This window comes from Camelina sativa, chromosome 15 (assembly GCF_000633955.1).
Source record: "Camelina sativa cultivar DH55 chromosome 15, Cs, whole genome shotgun sequence".
Lineage (NCBI taxonomy): Eukaryota > Viridiplantae > Streptophyta > Magnoliopsida > Brassicales > Brassicaceae > Camelina > Camelina sativa.
This window is the reverse complement of record NC_025699.1, coordinates 30,105,493-30,106,646: the sequence shown is the minus strand read 5'-3', so window position 1 is coordinate 30,106,646 and position 1,154 is coordinate 30,105,493. Positions and strand designations below refer to the sequence as shown.

Below are 1,154 nucleotides of genomic sequence, written 5' to 3'. Positions count from 1 at the left end.
ATGCGCCACTTCTCCAAGTAGAAGCCCTCGGCGATTATTTCGTTCAGGACCCGAATAGTTCCGTCCAAACGATAAAGCCGACAGACTTCGGCCAATCTGCGGCGCCTCGCCATAAGGTGAGCCCCCAGCCTGTAGCGGCGAGCTCGATACCTTCGGAGTTCCTGACACACAGGGCTGCCTTCCACACCCGCCATATCGACATGTGGGACAGGCGCGCGGACTCGGAAAGTCTCTACGCCCTCTTGGGCGGAGAGGTTATCTGACGATTCGGCTCGACTGGAACCGCTCGACGAAGTGGCCAACCTTTCCCGAGCCCGTCTCAGCCTCGCAGATCGAGTAGACACCATCTTTTTCTCTCAATATTTAGGGAAGTTGTGATTTTAAGAATGATCTTCCCAAATTCTTAATCCTATTTATACAGGATTAGGAAAGTAACCGCCGCTGAACCCACCAATCAGCGTGCAGCGAGNTGATGGGCGACTTTGACGTCGAACGAGTCCTGATTGACACTGGGAGCACCGTCAATGTACTCTGTTGGCAAACGCTAGAAAAAATGGGTGTCACACCAGACCAACTAAAACCCGAAACTCGAACGCTGACGGGCTATGATGGGGTCGCCAAGATGTCGATGGGAGACGTAAAACTACAAGTACGAGCTGGCGGAGTAACCCGGAAGACTAAATTCGCAGTCGTTGATGCACCACCAATCTACAACGCTATTTTGGGAGTACCGTGGATATATGCGATGCAGGCCGTACCATCGACCTATCACCTCTGCCTCAAATTCCCAACTCCTACAGGAATCTGCACACTTTACGGCGACCAGAGGGTGGCCCGAGCCTGCTCTGTTATCGAAAAGAAGCAGAGGAAGACGGAGGCCGCATAGCAATTACAGAGCGGGGACCATCTCACCGGTCCCCGAAAGCCAGAGCGGGATCGCCTCAAGTCTCCGGAGTGTCGGATCCTACAGGCGAATATTGACCCTTCCGACCCCTCGCGAACTGTCGGTATCGGGGCTGAACTCGATGAAAGCATAAAGGCTAAGCTGATCGCTTTCCTGCAATCTCGGGCTTCCACATTCGCCTGGTCAACAAAGGACATGGTGGGGATAAGCCCCGAAGTCATGTGCCACAAGCTCAATATCGACCCCACGT

At 53.7% G+C, this 1,154-nt stretch overlaps 1 protein-coding gene across 1 annotated transcript; it reads left to right on the top strand.

The window, feature by feature from the left end:
- Window positions 473–886, top strand: LOC104748942. The gene has a single exon (XM_010470513.1). The coding sequence runs from the start codon at window positions 473–475 to the stop codon at window positions 884–886; it is 414 nt and encodes a 137-aa protein (XP_010468815.1).

Coding starts and splice junctions, on each gene's coding strand:
- LOC104748942 (XM_010470513.1), top strand. CDS start 473: ATGGGCGACTTTGACGTCGAACGAGTCCTGATTGACACTGGGAGCACC.